The sequence below is a fragment of the Ailuropoda melanoleuca genome, chromosome 6 (assembly GCF_002007445.2).
Source record: "Ailuropoda melanoleuca isolate Jingjing chromosome 6, ASM200744v2, whole genome shotgun sequence".
In the NCBI taxonomy this organism is placed as follows: domain Eukaryota; kingdom Metazoa; phylum Chordata; class Mammalia; order Carnivora; family Ursidae; genus Ailuropoda; species Ailuropoda melanoleuca.
The window spans coordinates 102,921,253-102,935,542 of NC_048223.1; the positions used below are offsets into that span (position 1 = coordinate 102,921,253).

Genomic DNA, 14,290 nt, shown 5'->3' on the forward strand with positions numbered 1-14,290 from the left:
TCAGGCATTCCCAGCATGGAAGAGAGGTTTGCCTTTTCTCAGATGCCAACTCCCTAGGAGGCAAGTCGGAGGGTGAGGAGACACTAAGGCCTCTGATTGTAAAATCTATAGGGCCAGCTCCAGTCCTGAACTCACCAGTGCCCCGCATGGAAGGGGCTGGCGGATTCCGACATTGTGCAAACCACAGGACAAGACAAGGTTCCTGGTCTCCAGGAGTGGCTCACCATCCACCAGAAACCAAAGTGTCATGACGCCTGAGGGAGGGGAATTGACAACAATATGCTGATCACACCTTTACCCTCAGTGGTCAAATCCAAAACAAATCCATCCCTGGAAAACATATAACTTGGACATTTATATAGTCCTTTCAAAAAGCAGTTGACAATATGTATCAAGACCCTTAAAACAACCAAAGCCTCACACCCAGTAATTCTATTGCTGAGACTCTACTCAAAGAGAGTAATTCTAAAGTGAAGAGAAACTTATATGGTAAAAATATTCCCAGCAGTCCACAGTTGCAGGAAGAGCAGGCATGGGCTTTGGAATCAGACACATGTGGGTCTGAACCCAGTTGTTACTTATTATCTCTGATCTTAGGGATGTTTCAGGACTTCTTAGCCTCAGTTTCTTCATATGTACAATGGGAAATAATACCTATCTTTTGAGGGCTGCAGAAAAGTCAAGAACTGCGTAAAGCACCGAACACGGTAACCCAGCATCTGGCAGGTGCTCAGCATTCAACAACGGTGGGTCTTATTACTCATTAAGCCATTAAAGATGACACTTACAAATAATACATAATAATAATAATAGAAAACGTTATAAAATGAACAATTGTAAAGTGCTTAACATCATTTCTGTTTACTTGTATATAAACAAGCAAACCTCTGCACTGAAAAATAACTCAAAGAAGAAAAAAACAAGTTCAAATGTTCCTTCCTTCATAAAGCCTCCCCTTTCAAGCCAGATGTGATCTCTCCACCCTCTGAACTTTCTGGCCCTCTCCCTAGAGCCTTACACTTCACAGTCCTGGCCACTTCCGATCAGCTTCAGAGCCACTGCAGGCATGTCTCAGCTCGCCTCAAGAAGAGAGGCTGTTTCTTCCTCACCTTTGAAGAGTCCCAGTGCCTTGTACGCTACGCCTTGCATACAGTAGATACTTTTAAGAATGAATGGAAGAATAGAGAACTAGAGGAAAGAATGAAAGAATGGTAAGGACCAGCCCAGGCCCACTGAGAACATTCCTGCATGCCTATCACATCTCAGGATGGAGCTGGCCTCACTAAAGCCCAGAGGGGGAATCCAAACTAAGTTATGGTAAGTTTGAAAGTGGGAGGGGGAGGGGGGAAGGCTCCCTGAGCAGTCCCTAACTCAGAAGTCTTACAAAGAAAATGTTTCAGAAACCTAAAGTAAGTATTGGGTAGAGGAAACGGAAACAGGCAATAGAAAATTCAGTTTCCAAGTTGGATCCAAAGATTTTCTGGATTTTTCTCAGGCTTCCTGTGCTGGTGTGCATGTCTCTGACAGAATACAAAGTGTTAGGAAGAAAAGAGCAAAGAGAGGAGAAACTTCCATAAGTAGAAAGGAACATATGTAGCCCTTCTTTTTATATAAATTGGTGGCATTTTTATAGGGAGTACTCACCAGAGAGTACATGGAGTCAGAAAAGTTAATGAGTAAAAATTGCAACTTCCCTTTCCGGAGACCCTATGTGTCTTAGAGGCGCATTTGCTGACACGAACAGGTATTTTGCTCCTGCTGGCACTATGGAGTCTCCAGATGCCGGGAAACAGGCAAGTAAGATACTACCAGGCCTCCTGCACCTCGACAGAATTGTCAGCAAAGTTCCCACAGCAGCCCGGTAGGACCAGGTGTGTGTGGGCCCTGCCCAGGGCTGCTGGACACAGGGATGGAGAAAGATGCTCTTCTCTGTCTCATGGGTGGAGGCCTGTTTGACTCAAACGCAGATGAGCAGAGTCCCTAAAGCAGGGGTTACACTACTTATCAGCCTCATTCTGTTCTGCATTGGCAGATGACTGACTGTAGACCAGGCAGTTTGGCAATGACGCACCAAAACTCTTTTTTCTCCTCCTCTTTCTCCTGCTTGCTGACCACATCACTCTCCAGAGAAGCAGTAAAAACACATTTTAATTATCAGCCTGATTGCTTATAAACAAGGTGGTGAAAAATTAACCTCCCTAAACAGAGAGTGAGCAAAAGGAGGGAGATTTTAAAATAAAATATTGGGGTCAGAACTCAGCCCACAAACTTGAGGAAATTCAGCACAGGGAGGAAAAGCTGGCCAGGCCCTCTGTTTTTGAGTTCACGCCACATTTCAAGTGAGTGGCAAGCTTCCCAGCCACTGTCCACTCCTTTCTCAGGCCAGCTGGCAGGGACATAGCCTGGCACGGCAAACTGCATGCCAAAGGCACATAAGTGAGTCCTTTATCGTGACGTTCCCCCCTGCCCCCACCCAATGCCCTCAGCCAATCCCAAGACTCAAGGCCCTATCCACCCTCTCCCACCCCACTCCCTATAGACAGGAGGGAATAGCCGTACGTAAGGGCGAGACCACTCACCTTGGCCGTCCTGTCCCTGGAGCCACTCACAATGATGCCCCCTCTGCAATCCACACAGTTCACCTCCTGTTCATGAGCTGAGTACTTGACAGTGAAGGTGCTATGAATCTTATGAACACCAATCTTCCCATCTCTAGGAGAGAAACAGGGAGCCCAAAAGCCAATTATTCTCTCTGTCAGAAGAGAACAAGGCTACAGAAGCAGCCTGAGTCTCCAGTGATGTCCAAATTTGCTGTTTTAGGCAATTCAGCTCAACAGGGAGCTAAGCTTTGAGATACCTCTACTTCTTCAGTACACTTGGGGCTAAGCAGAGCTGAGAGACAAAACAAATTTCCCCCATGAGAGTATCAAAACCAGCTTCACTTTTCATTAAAGACTCTTCCTGTTTTCCTTCTCCAGCTAACCCTATTAAGTGCCTTTGGTAAATATCTCTGCTTCAAATGGGGAAAAAAAAAAATACTCCCTCTTCTTGAGAGAGAAAAGTCAGAGGCAAGCAGAAGTTCCCTGAAGAATGCTAAGGAAGAAGTCGAAGGAGAAGCCTGCAGCACTTACCCTCCTGCACTGATAATATGCGAGTTGGCCAGCACGAAGTGGCAAACGTCCTCATCATGCCCAGCAAAGACTCCCAGGGGCCGACGGTTCAAGCTGGCACCATCTGGGCGGAACTGATAGGCCAGGATGAAATTAGCCTGGGATATGTACAGAGAATCACCTTCTAGCTGCATCCAGGGCATCTGACTGCAGAGATGTAAAACACAATTTAAGGATCATCAAGATACAGCATGAAAACTCGACTCCAATCTTTGGAGAGGCTGACTGATCCCCAACTTAGCGAGTACAACCTGCACGGCTAAGCCTTTACCCACCCCTCTCCTGTAAAATTACCTACCCTTAGGTTACCCTTAGACAACCAGAGACACTGAGCTTTGTGGTAACCTAATCTTCTTTGGACTTTCTAAAAGAAAGTCAGAACTAAAAGACCAATTAAATATCACTCTTAATTGGAGAATGTTTACGACTCAAATTACTGGCAGCGCAGACTTCTTGGGGGTAGGCAGAGCTCAGCGAATTCAATGACTGGGGAGCAGAGAGGGTTAAAAAAGGAACCTTCCACCCAGATGAAGTGATTTTCTTTCATTCTGCATCCTCCCTGATTTGAAGTGTTAAGTGATAAGTTTCGAGGTTCCAAGACTCCCACACATACTTCTTAATGTCTTCCCCCAACAGAGCAGATGGAAAAAAGAGAAGAGTGAGCCCCAAGAAGCCCCAATTCCTTATCCTGCTACAGCAAAGGGGCCATTTATAAGTGAAAGGAATAAGGCCATTCAGGAAAGGATGCTAATGTACTGGTTAGCTATCTAGATCCTCACAGGGGATATCTGCATTTCTGTATTAGAGGGTAAGTGGGGCAATGGGAAAACACAGCCCCGCAGCAGCCCACTACAGTTTGGGGGCTCCAGGGAAATAGTCAGCTCTCCTAGACAGCTGATAAGAGAAATCCACAAATAGTTAAAGATTCCCTCTACAGTCTGGCAGGAGGAAAAAAGGTTAGAAGCCACAGGCCAGTCTCACAGCACGGAATGAGCCTTAAGAAAGAAGACTCTGCCAGGGGCGCCTGCATGGCTCAGTCAGTTAAGTGACCAACTCTGGATTTCAACTCAGGTCACAATCTCAGGGTCTTGAGATCAAGCCCAGGGACAGGCTCCACTCAGCGTGAAGTCTGCTTGCCCCTCTCCCTCTGCTCCTCCCCCTGGGCTCTCTCTGTCTCTCTCTTTCTCTCACACACAAATAAATAAAATCTTTTTTAAAAAAGGAAAGAAAAAGAAAGGAAGAGGGGGAGGGAGAGAGAGAGGAGGAGGGAGGTAGGAAGGTAGGAAGGAAGGGAGGGAGGAAGGAAGGAAAAAAGAAAGAAAAAGAAGAGAAGAGAAAAAAGACAAGAGAGAAAAGAAAAGGAGAAAAGAGAAAAGGAAAGAAAAGAACAGAAAAAAGGCAAGCAGACTCTGCCAGACCCCAGGCTCTCTGGTGGGAACTAGGCCCCTCTCCCAAGGTAGACATCCCAGCAGCCTGTCCTACTCTATGTAGGAGTTCTGGAGCTACCAGATCCCAAGCAAAGCACAGGGACTGCTGATTCATCCACAGTTACAGAGACACCATCTCCCACTGCCAAGCCTGTCTGAGCAAACTGGGCTGTGTTTCTTCCCCAGACTCCTTAATACAAGCGTCATGGGAATGTGGAAAAGTTCTGCAAATTGACTTGACGGGCCATTAAATGCAGCTTGGACTTTGTAGTAGCTGAGTTTCTGCTCAGAAGGTTTTTACAAGTGTGTGCATATATTATACAGAACATGTGTAGAGTGTATATAGATGCCTACATTCTTACTCATTATGAACTTCCCTCTTCAACATCCCCTTGCACGGGTTTGTGGCACACTCAAGTGGGGAGCAAGCAGAAGAGGTCGGAATGCATGTGTTTAGAGCCATCTGGTAAATAGCCATTTGCCTAGGACAAGAAACAAGGTTCATGCCAGGTGAACAGTGGAGAATCCCGGGGTAGCCTGGTAACTGCTTTGTGTGTTTATTTGCCAAACTGCTTTGAAAACCATCCCCAAAAGGACGTCAGGGACAAAACCTTGACAGAGAAATAAACTCTACTTTCTGGTATTAAAAGGCAAAAGCAGGAAGCTGAGGGTAAAGTTTTTTACCATAAAAATCGGTCTTTCTCCCTAATAGTTTCTTTACCATCACCACCACCAGGACCCCCGCATAATTTACAGCAACCACCACCCATGAAAGCAGCAGAAACTGAACACTAGCAAGAGAGAAGGGGTCCTCAGAGGAAGAAGCCTGTCTGTACAGGTCAGCCTGGAATGAGGAACCATGAAGTTCCTTATCCATTCCAACCAATCAACAAGGAGCACTTTTTTGGCAGGGAGTCAAATGATAACCATGAAATAATGTAGCACCAGTGAAGCATAAAATTTGTGGCATTAGCAGTCCAAAGCCACTGCCTAAATTTCCTCGCAGTTCTGAGCTCTACCTCCTATAACATCTACAGCCAAGCTTTTAGATCCTGTTTTGCCTTCTTAATAAAGCTGGGCAGAGGGCTAATGGAGTGAATGAAGTGAAGGCGTAACTCCAGAGAGTAAATTTAAAGAAAAATAACTGTAAAACAAGATGGGTTGAAATGCTGGCTTCATTTTTTTGATGAGGTACATTAATAGAGGTTACCTCTGAGTGGGAGCATTATACAGAAGTCTTATTTTCTTCTTTAAACTTTTCTATTTTTTCAAATCTCTACAATAAACCTGTGTTATTTTTATAATCATAAAAATGTGGAATCTGTTAAAGTTCATTTTTCGGTAATTTTTACAAATGTAAAAAAAAAAAAAGTGTCTCTCTGATGCCCCCTCTGTGATGTTTAAAGGATCACCAGTGTCACACCACTCAAGAAAGGCACATTTACACTCTAGCTAAGATCTTTTACTTCCCAGCATGCTTCGCTGTCGCAGGTAGCTTTCAAAGAGTCAAGAGGCTACTTTACCTGCATCTCCACTTCAGCAGAATCCCCTCTCGGCAGCGCCCCAACCTCCAGTTCTGAGACACCTTCACCCGTTCCTTCACCGGAACACTGGCCATCCTGTGTTCAGACAGAACAGATAACCCAGTCATGACGACTTATTGCCAACCAGAGAAAATTCCATAGGCTTATGAGTCAGAACTCAGGAGTATCTAGAATACGTCTAGATGTAAATGATGGCGTTAGGACACAAGAAAGGAATAACTTTCTCTCTCCACCCTAGAATAACCAAGAAAGCCAAGGAGAACAGCCTGCCCAGTACAGAGTCTATAGCAATGCCAAAGCAATCTAGTGGAGAAAGGATAACAGAGAGCTGGAACCACTGGCTATCACTAAGGAAAAACATGCACTCTGACTCCTACCACATACCAAACAGAAAAATTCAAAATAAATTTAAACATAACATCTAAAACTATAAAGCTGATAGAAGAAAATATATCAAAATACCTCTGCAACTTGGGGGCTAAGCAAAGGTCTCTTAAGACACAGAAAGCAACAGCATAAAAGTCTAATAAATGAGACATCAAAATTTTAAATTTTGCTCACCAAAATTAATACACACACCACAGTCTGGGGGAAAATGTTCACAAAATGTATATTTGACAAATGGCTTATAACCAGAAAATATGAAGAAATTATAAATACATATGTATAATCGTACGTATACATATATGTATATATTATACATGCATTTATGTATGTTTATTTGTAATTTTATACATGTAATTGTATGTATACAATTGTATACATATGTATATGAATCTATACATTTTTATATATTTTTTCAAGGCCAGTAAGGAACTCTGCTACAATCTTGATGGGAAAGCAAAATGGTACAGCCATTTTGGAAAAAGTTTTCATAAGAAAATGTTGAGAGTGTCAATAGTACTTTCTGGGTTAGGAAAGTTAGAGCAGTAAGAGAGAAGGGAGCACACCAGCAACAGGAATGGCATAGTTTGTGACTGGTTGGAGTGGTAGGTAGGGAGAAGAGCTCAAAGCCCCTCTGAAAATGCACCTTTGGACAGAATTTTGAAATTCTGGGCAAGAATTTGAAAACTTCATTTTAGGCCCCATAGCTCCCCTGTGTTTCTTTGGCCTGCTTCACTGGACAATAAGAGTACACTACTTGGAACAGAGAGTGGTAACTACCATGTCTACTGAGAAAAGAAGAGAGAGACATGCATCTCTTCCAGTCTCTGCTATACCTTCACATTTACTAACTACCCTTTGCTAAAAGGCAGCAATCAAGTCCTGCTTTCAAGATTACAACAGATACAGGTTAGAAAGGATGGTTTTGGGGGTACCTAGATGGCTCAATCAGTTAAGCATCCAACTTTTGATTTGGGCTCATATCATGATCTCAGGGTCGTGAAATCGAGCCTCACAATGGGCTCCACACTGGGCACAGAGCCTGCTTGGGATTCTCTCTCTCCCTCTCCCTCTTCTCTTTCTCCCCCTCTCTTAAAAAAAAAAAAAAAAAAAAAGGATGGTTTTGGCAGGCCAAAAGAAAAGATACTTATTCCGTTTCTAGATAAATAATACTCTACACCTCCTGACCTCATTTGTTTATTTGTATAGACTATTTTTGATTAATAAATAAAATGATACATGTACAGGGTAAAAAAAAAAAGCTAACAGCATGAAAAGTTAGCCATGCAAAAGTGACTATATATATAGTCTCTATATACTGATATATACCATAGATGCATATATATTAGTGTATATTTATACATATTCCCAGTTTTTAATTTTAAAAAAAGTATACTATTCTATTCATTGCTTTCTTCATTGAACACTGTACCTTAGGAACCATTCCATATCAATACACTGTGATCCATCTCATTCTCTTTAATAGCTGCGTAGAATTCTGTTGTGTAACCCTATCATTTACTCAATCACATACTGATTGACATTTTAAAGATTTCCAGACTTTAGTTATTATAAATGCTTCTCCAATAAATACCTTTGCATCTCATTTAGATGTAAGAATCTATCCGAAGAAAAAATTATTAGAAATGGTATTGAATGGGCCAAAGGAAATTGTGGGGTTTTTATTTTGATAGATACTGTCAAATTGTCATCCAAAAGAGATTATACCAACTTACAGTTCTAATACCATATTAGGGTGTTTATTTCGGGATATCTTTTATTAGCTTGTCTTTTAAAAAATAAACATTTTTAAAAGTTTAGAATAATTTTAGATTTCCAGAAAAATTGCAAAGATTGTACAGAGTTCTCATGTGCCCTTCACTTGTCTTCCCCTACTGTTAACATCTTACATAACCATGGTACATTTATTTGTCAAAGTTTAAGAGATTAACATTGGTACATTACTATTAACTAAACTCCACTCTGTATTAGTTCACCAATTTCTCCACTAATGTCTTTTCCTGTCCCAGGATCCCATCTAGCTCACCACGTTGAACTTAGTTGTCATGTCTCCTTAGTTTCTTCTGGTCTATAGCAGTTTCTTAGTCTTTCCTTATTTTTCATGATCATGACACTTTTAAAATTTTCTTTTTTATCTCTTCCATTCTAAGAAGTAAAAAAAAAAAAAAAAAGTCCCTGGGGCACCTCGGCGGCTCAGTCAGTTGAACACCCAACTCTTGATTTTGGCTCAGGTCATGATCTCATGGGTCATGGGATAGAGCCCTGCATCAGGCTCTGCGCTCAGTGGGCAGTCTGCTTGAAGATTCTCTTCCTCTGCCCTTCCCTCCACTCACACTCTCTCTCTCTCAAATAAATAAATAAAAATCTTTTTTAAAAAGTTTCTTTCCTGTTGTTTAAATGTGTACAGTATTTTTTTCTAATTATGGATAAGACTGAGTATCTGGTTATATGTTTGAAAGCCATTAGCATTTCTTCTGGGAAATGCTTGTCCATATCCTTTGTCCCTGTTCCTATGATGACTTTGGTCTTTTTCTTGTGAGTGTGTAAAGGCTCTTTATATAATCTGTATTGTCAATTTTGTTCCAATTTATTATTACTTTTATTGCATTTTATCCATGTGGACACTGAAAAAATTTTTACATATCCATGACTTCATATCAAACTTTTGAAAACACTTTAAAGAGAGTGAATGTTCAGGAAGGGATTCTTTATTATAATTTTCTGGCTAGAAGAAAATCAACCCAAAATACATTTTTTTTTTTGTAGGCTCCACACCCAATGTGGGGCTTGAACTCACGACCCTGAGTTCAAGTATCACATGCTCTACTTAGTCAGCCAGGCACCCCCAAAATACATTTTTATTTCAAATCTTACTATGAAAAATCTTTCAACATAGTAGAGTTTAGTTAACCCAACTGAATACTATTTTAAAAATTATGTAGAATGTTTTAATCTCTCTGGATTATAATACCAAAGATAATTTATTTAAATTTAATATGGTGTTTATGCTGTGCCAGGAACTGTTTTTCATTTATCCAACATCTATGCATAGTAAGTATCAATAAGTATTTGTTTATAGTGCAATTATACTTCCTGTATTTTATCCAATTAGAAGACCTTGGAAACAAGCAATAAGCAAACTGGCTGATACTTCAATTTAAAAAGAGAAAGCCAGAAATGATCCAAACTGACATGAACTTAATATATAACAAACCAAGTAAAATTTTTTTTTTAATTTTATTTATTTATTCAACAGAGATAGAGACAGCCAGCGAGAGAGGGAACACAAGCAGGGAGTGGGAGAGGAAGAAGCAGGCTCACAGCAGAGGAGCCTGACGTGGGGCTCGATCCCACAACGCCGGGATCACGCCCTGAGCCGAAGGCAGACGCTTAACTGCTGTGCCACCCAGGCGCCCCCCAAGTAAAATTTTAAAGTAAGGAAAGAAATCACTACTTCATTAGTGTTGTTGGGTTTACATAGCATGTTCCCAAGTTTATGAAAAAGAAGGGCGGGAAGAGGAATATACATGGCTAGAAAGAACATGGGAAGTAAATACTCTAAAATAGTTACCTGGGTCCCATCCCCCCTCACTTACTGGAGATGCTATGCGACAGTGAAGGAACGGTCAGACCAATGCACTAGTCTGACACTATATTTATAAAATGAACAATTAAAAATAAAAAAATAAAATAGTTAACTGTGGACAGCCAACTCTGTTTTTATTTTGTCTTTTTATGTATTTTCCAATTTTTCTACACTGTAATATTTTGGTGAAGAGGAAAATACTCATTAAAATAATAATGCTGGTAACAAAATTGGGTATCAATGGAGAAAAAACTGATTTAGATTATATCTCATAACCCAATATAATAAATCCCCTCAAAATGAAAGTGAATTTAAAATATTTTTTTAACTAGAAGATTTTAAAGTGTTTAAATTTTAAATGCTGCACAGAAGAAAAAAGAGATTAAAATGAAAACAGAGTAAACAACAGTGGAAAATTACCAATACTACAGGTACAAGTTTTATCTCTAAAACTTTTAAGGGCCTGATAGAAATCTACCAGAATTAACACCCTGTCTCCAATACCCCGTCATCCATAACCAACAGCAGATAACAACAAACGGTGTCCACATTATGAAACACTGGGGAAACATCTCACAACATTAATATAGACATGCATATTAAAGCCATTATTAATAAGTGCCACCTCACATCTATTATTAGGTAGAAAAACAGAAACTGGCTTTGTTTGATAGAACAATTGGGTTTGGTTATATATTGCAGGTAACACACCGGTACAGCCTTTCAGGAAGGAATTCTGTCGAGGAGAATTGTTAAATGACAGCTTCTGACCCAGCATTCCCATTTTTGGCACTAAATCACAAAGAAATAATTCAAAAGAAAACTATATTTTTTACAAAGATATTTATAGTTGCAGCTATATATCTGAGCTAAAACCTGGAAATAGCCCAAATGTTTGTCTGTGGGGGAGAACAGTATACTCATGCAATGGAATATACTGCCGCTAGAAATGACAAATGTGGGAACTGCCAAGCACTTTGGAAATGACCACAGCAAGCAATGGTAATTTTAAAATGCAATCAGATTTATAAAGGTAGAGGTGAAGAGATGCTACATAAAATTATGTCTCCATAAACATGTCAGAAGAGGTGCTTTGGAAGTGAGTTTATAGATCTTACATAACATATTTATACCTATCTCTCTCACATAATTGTTGATACTTAAGTCTGTCAATTTACCTTAAATTAAATAGTAGCTTCAATGAAGTTGTGGGAAAAGCCCAGAATGCACACTTAGGAAACTGGGATCTGAATCCCAGTTCTACCTCTTACTAATTAAAAAATTCTGGTTACCTGGCTTCTCTAATGGTCAATATCTTCCCCCAAGAAATGACGATAATATTTCTCATAACCATGGCTTTAAAATGACAACTAAAACAAAGTACTGTGTAAGTACAAAAAAGGGTCATTCTTTTTACACAAATATAAACACAGGTAGTAGTTAATATTGATTAATGGTGTCGTCCCTGAAGTTAATCCAATAACCATTTATTTTTCTTCTAATTTAATTACAATTACTAAACATTACTCTAATGTCAAACAGTAGTCCTCTTTCAGGCTGAATGATAAGGATTTGGGTATACACACATTAAAGCTAAAATATACTCCTGAATTTGTCCACTGTGTGAATACGGTCCCCGGTTTCACACTGCTAGAAAGCAAGCTTCACTACCAGATGGAGGGAGAACTAAGCGCAGCAAAAGACAGTTAACAGGATGCACCGAAGAACTGAACTCTTAAAGAGAAAGATGAGATTCCCTGTCAAATCTTATCCGCAAATCCCTCCCAGGTATAAAAGAAGACATCCTCCGTAGCTCACCTTTCCTCTGGAGTTAGGTCCAAGTTAAAAGGTGGAGGTGAAAACAAAAATTGAATATTCTGGATCACAGCAGGAAGGAAGCAAGGGGGAAAGAATCAATATATTTCCTGAACTGGGCTAAGGACAACACTTCTCTCATCTCTCTGATCACTTAACTGCCATTTGCTGACACTTTACTAAGGGTCAAAGCACTGCCCTAAGGGCCTGATCACGGCAGCAAGAAACTTGCCAAGTTGAACTTTAAAAGCTGCTACCAAAGAGCAGGTGCAGGCGTCCTCTCCCACAACCAACTCCATCCTCGCAACACCTGGCTCCGGCCCTTAAAATCAAATTTCGACTTTGTTAAGCCACTCCCTTTGGCTTTGACTTGAGAAATAGTAGCACTTTGTTAAAAGCAGCTTAACAACTCAGCTTTTTCATCCCTTTTGTCCACTCCATCTTCTTTGATGGTTAGCTTCCCTAGCTGGTGGCGAAATCAGATGTATATTATTAGCCTCAGCAACTGAAAAATCAGAAGAAATAAAACAATCTTTCTCGGAAAACAGGTACCCATCCCCGCTGTGGGACCTGTCACAGTCCGAAGAGGTTGGTAGAACAAGGCAGCAGACGTGCCTAAGAAGACAGGAGCAGGTGCCCCTTGGGATTCAGTAAAGACCCTTGTTCCCATCTTTGAAATGCTCTCTGGTTAGCTGTTTCTCCAATACACCTGCTGGTGTAAAGTGGGGGTGCTCCCCCCCAAAATGATTAGTGCCCTGTAAATAAACCTCTCACAGGGCTGTTAATGCGGGGAGGAATCTCTAACCGGGGCCCGTGGGCCTGGTGGAACTTCCATTTTCCCAGCCCGCCTTCTCTTGCCTGAGGCTCATTTTCCACTTGGGCCCCCTCCCTCTCAGCTTTCCGGCACTTAGTCACCATTATAGTTTGACTGCATTCCTGGGCACAAGACCTATTTTAAACAAAAACAACACAACATGCACCCATGGTAAGCTATCGGGCCCCTTAAAATCTTGGCAACAATTGAGTCCAGAGGGACAGAAATTAATCTAGGCAGTTATCTAGATTCCCCTTTCATTTCACTTCTCCTCCCTTACCCCCCAAACTCAAAGCAAATAAATAAACCTAGTCTGAATAAAAATGGCCTGGGGTGAAGGAGCAGGAAGTGCGGGTATCTTAGAGAGGTCTTAAACTTGCACCGTCTCTAAGATCAGTAAACTCCCGGATCACAACTCAGTTTCCCTCCCTACCCCATCTTGCAGTTCAGTTCCCCTTGATGCTGTGGATGCTGCCTCCATGCATGAATGGCATGACTTCCATAAGCATAACTCCCTGCTGATTTGGGAATTTGGCAAAGGAGGGGATTTGTCCACAAGTGGAGAACAAGGCCATCTCAGGGTGCACTCGGCCAAGGAGGGGAGACAGGGCTATGCAAAATGATGTTCAGGGCTTGGAATTTTAACACTGTCTCTGGATTTATTTGATCTCGCTTTCCAGAAAGACTTTCCCTTGTATGGCCTGTACCTACCCTACCTTCTACCAATACTAAGAATTTGACTTTCATGTACAAGTATTTTTTTTAATGTAGTCAATTTTATTCTTCTTAAACCACAAAATAGAGTCTTTGGTGGTACAAACGTCACTAGTTACAGTCTTGCCAACAGCTCCCAGCTGGGGAGGAGGCAGTTAGTCGATGGCCAGAACTCCTGAGGCATCTCTTCAAAATGCTAACACCCATACATCAAAAACTAATGAAGTACTGTATGGTGACTAACATAACATAATTTAAAAAAATGAGTAAAATTAAAATAAAAATAAATAAATAAAACGCTAACACCCAGGTTAAAAGACTCAGGCAAGGGTGGTGGTGCAGCTGGCAGTGTAGAAGTATTGAAACAGCCTGAAACAGGAAACTTCTAACTCTTCATTTACACTTGCATCAGACTAAATCTTCCAATGGCCTCAGCAGCAGAGGTCTATAATTAAGATTTTTAAAAATTCTTGGGGGCGCCTGGGTGGCACAGCGGTTAAGCGTCTGCCTTCGGCTCAGGGCGTGATCCTGGCGTTATGGGATCGAGCCCCACATCAGGCTCTTCCGCTATGAGCCTGCTTCTTCCCTCTCCCATCCCCCTGCTTCTGTTCCCTCTCTCGCTGGCTGTCTCTATCTCTGTTGAATAAATAAATAAAATCTTAAAAAAAAAAAAAAAAAGATTTTTAAAAATTCTTATTGATATATTTATTTGAGATCGAAAGGGAGAGAACAAGCACAAGGGAGAAGGGAGAGAGAGAATCCTAAGCAGACTCCACACCCAAGACAGAGCCTGACACGGGGCTCAATCCCACGAC

At 41.1% G+C, this 14,290-nt stretch overlaps 1 protein-coding gene across 4 annotated transcripts in view; it reads right to left on the bottom strand.

Annotated features, from left to right (window-relative positions):
- Positions 1-14,290, bottom strand: part of FBXW4 (F-box and WD repeat domain containing 4) — a 78,716-nt gene that overhangs the window by 53,919 nt on the left and 10,507 nt on the right. For all 4 annotated transcript variants that reach the window (XM_019809212.2, XM_034663158.1, XM_002913913.4 and 1 more), the window contains exons 2-4: positions 6,121-6,216; positions 3,132-3,317; positions 2,580-2,712 (exon numbers count right to left, since the gene is read on the bottom strand). In XM_019809212.2, coding sequence (XP_019664771.2) covers positions 2,580-2,712; positions 3,132-3,317; positions 6,121-6,216 — 415 coding nt within the window. The remainder of the gene's footprint in view (positions 1-2,579; positions 2,713-3,131; positions 3,318-6,120; positions 6,217-14,290) is intronic.